A 3,470-nucleotide genomic window follows, 5' to 3' on the forward strand; every position below is an offset into this window, starting at 1 on the left:
ACCTCATGATTAATTATTTAAATATTTTTTTTTAGTTTTTTTTAACTGCTAGCTAATTTTTTTTTTTTTTTTTGCAAATATAATGGATAGACTTAGATTTGGGTCATAAATCATAATAGGATTTATTTTGTTTTCCCTCACCAATTTGTGTTCAACATATATATCATACATTTTTATGTCACATGATCTTAATCATATTTTTAATTCTTATTAAATATAGATGAATGCTTTAATGAGTATGTAGTGAAATTGGAAAATAAAAATATATATGAAAAATAATAAAGAATACAATCTAATATTATTGAATTGGAAAGTCTACATAAAATAAATATAATATTTTTTTGATATAATTATTGTCCTTAATAGTCATTTTATAGTAGGTTAAATATGTCATTTAATAATTCATAATAGATTAAGGTCAAATAAGCAGATTTGAAGGTTTCAATAGAAACACTCAATATATAAATATTCATTCCTCTAAAAAATAAAATATCATCCAATCAAATTGGAGATCGATCTATGGGTTATGCGTCAAATAAAAAGACCTTTAATCCTCCATCCTCAATCCTCGATTTGATTGATTGATTGATCTATGAGAATGACTAACAGACAACGCTGGTATTATTTTGAGGAAGGCGAGTTCTGCTGTCCATAAACATGAACCGAAAAATCAAAAATGTCTACTTCGACTGTTCGATACAGTGGGTCTGGGCTCCTAGTAATTAAACCTCTACACGTCTTGACGAAGAAATAGACTACAAATTTGACAGCACGACCCACAAGTTGCTAGAAAGACACTTACAGAGGCAAAGTCAAACAAACACTACTGAGGCAAACAAATACCCTGACAATTATGTGCCGTACATACCTAGTAAACTGCATGCCTAGCTATGTTCATGAATCATGAATAGGAAGACAAATAATGTTGTGGCCACAATATCAAATTGAAAAGCAATTAGAATCGTGGACTAATTAATTTTTGCAACTCCATGCTTAAGGTCTCGGCGCCAACGAACGAACCTTCATTCTCAATTAAAAGTACGAACTTAAGAGTAAAAGTACCCATTGTTTTTGACGAAGGTACTCATTGTAGAATAACCCAAACCCTCAGTCAGATTCCCTACGGCTACGATTCTCTCTATCTGGAACTTAATATGTCATCAGCTCCGTGATAACTAAGAAATTGAATGGTTGCCCTGGTCAATATATCAATAGGAAAGGATATGTAGATCCTCAACGTCACAGACCCCTATAAAAGGCAACGAGAGACTACAATGAGCTCAAACCACACTCACTAATCAAAATGAGCTCTACCTCTGCAGCCAAGCCTGAGAAGCTCCACATAGCTTTGTTCCCATGGCTTGCCTTCGGTCACATAATCCCATTTCTTGAAGTTGCCAAGCACATAGCTCGCAGAGGCCACAAGGTTTCCTTCATTTCCACACCTAGAAACATCCAACGCCTCCCGAAAATCCCACAAAACCTAACCCCTCTGATCACTCTAGTCCAAATCCCACTCCCCCGAGTCGAAAACCTCCCTGAAAACGCAGAGGCCACCATGGACGTCCCAAACGACGTCATCCCATACCTCAAAATAGCTCATGATGGACTCGAACAAGGTATCTCTGAATTCCTCAAAACACACGCTCCCGATTGGATCACTTATGACTTTGCCCCATACTGGTTGCCTCCAATAGCTATCAAGCTCGGCATCAAACGAGCCTATTTCAGTATCTTCAATGCGTCCACCTTATGTTTCATGGGATCAACGTCACCGGAGGTAGTGTCCCGCTATGCTCAGAGAACACGGCCTGAGCATTTCACTGTCCCTCCCGAATGGATTCCCTTCCCGTCCAAAGTCTTTTTTAGGCCTTTCGAGGCCAAGAGTTTGATAGATGGTACTATGACAAAAAATGCCACAGGCATGACGGATTGGTCTCGTGCGGAATCAACTATCCAGGGTTGTCAAGTCTTCTTCATTCGAAGTTGTAGAGAGATCGAGGGAGAGTGGCTCGATTTACTTCCAGACCTTTACCAGAAACCTGTAGTACTTCCCACGGGATTATTGCCACCATTGGTCCCAACAAGTGATGAAGACCAACCGGACAACAATTGGTCTAAAATTGCTGAGTGGTTAGACAAACAAAAGAAAGGGAAAGTAGTTTATGTTGCATTTGGGAGTGAGATTAATTTAAGCCGAGAAGAGTTCAATGAGTTAGCTCTTGGATTAGAGCTATGTGGGTTGCCTTTCTTTTGGGTGCTGAGGAAACCGAGTCATGGGTCCGGCGATGCTGACTCGGTTAGGCTACCAGATGGATTTGAGGATCGAACCAAAGATCGTGGGCTTGTTTGGACCACTTGGGCTCCTCAGCCTAAAATTTTGGCCCACGAGTCTGTCGGGGGTTTCTTGACTCATTGCGGTTGGAGTTCCCTCATCGAGGCACTCCAATATGGGCGTCCTCTAATCATGCTGCCAATTATGTATGATCAAGGACTAATTGCTAGGTTTTGGGACAAGAGGATCGGGATTGAGGTATCGAGAGACGAAGAGAGTGGATGGTTTACAAGGAACGAGTTGGCGAAGTCAGTGAATTTGGTTGTGGTGCGTGAGGAGGGGAAGCCATACAGGGATGGAGCTAAAGAATATAGTGAGTTATTTGGAGACAAGGAACTCCATGATAGATACATGGACGAATGTGTGCAGTATATGGAAAGGCATGTGCAGGATGTTTAATTGTATGGTATTGGTCTTGAACTCTTGATTGGATGAACCTCTACGGCTCCTTTCTTTTTTTTTTCTCCTCTCTCTCTTCTGGTGAAATTCCCCTTAGTATGTTTTTCATTTCCTGTATTTCTAAAGAGGCTTAGTACTTATTCTCAAAAAAAAGAAAAAAAAGAAAAAAAGAGGCTTAGTACTTCAGTTTGAGTTCACATTTCTGGTTCTTTCTTACACAGGAAAAAAAAATATATGGTTGAAAAGTCATAACAATCTGAACAAATTTGAGGATTTCAAATGTTCATTTCAATGCTTGCAACTCAATCAACTATATAAATTTAGAAAGGGATATAAATTTGTGGTGAAACTGTATAATACAAAGTCTATTTAACAATCAACATTTTTGTTCTATGACATTTTTTAATTTTTAGAATAATAGATAATTTCACTACTTATTCAATGTCAAGGTACATACATAAATTATTGTCTTGGCTCAAGCACTTCTGAACCAAGCTACCGAACAAACTGACAACCACCCCTCATTGTAAATAGATTTAGCTCGCTTATTCAATGAAACAAACAAGCCTGTCAAATGACTAAACCCCTGACTAATAACCTAACTCTCATAACAGTAAATCTAGTTGCCTAAAGAACTCAATTGTTGTTCAACTAGACGAACTAAGAATTAAGTCGTCCAATGACAAAGTCTATTTAATAAGCCAAAAGACTAAAAAAAATATTGAAAATTAATTTT

At 38.0% G+C, this 3,470-nt stretch overlaps 1 protein-coding gene across 1 annotated transcript; it reads left to right on the forward strand.

The window, feature by feature from the left end:
- The first annotated feature begins 533 nt into the window (after window positions 1–533).
- Window positions 534–2,920, forward strand: LOC133727525 (putative UDP-rhamnose:rhamnosyltransferase 1). The gene has a single exon (XM_062155118.1). It carries the CDS (start codon window positions 1,304–1,306, stop codon window positions 2,732–2,734), a length of 1,431 nt encoding a protein of 476 aa, XP_062011102.1. The 5' UTR covers window positions 534–1,303; the 3' UTR covers window positions 2,735–2,920.
- The last annotated feature ends 550 nt before the right edge of the window (window positions 2,921–3,470 follow it).

This window comes from Rosa rugosa, chromosome 1, assembly GCF_958449725.1.
Source record: "Rosa rugosa chromosome 1, drRosRugo1.1, whole genome shotgun sequence".
Taxonomy (NCBI): domain Eukaryota; kingdom Viridiplantae; phylum Streptophyta; class Magnoliopsida; order Rosales; family Rosaceae; genus Rosa; species Rosa rugosa.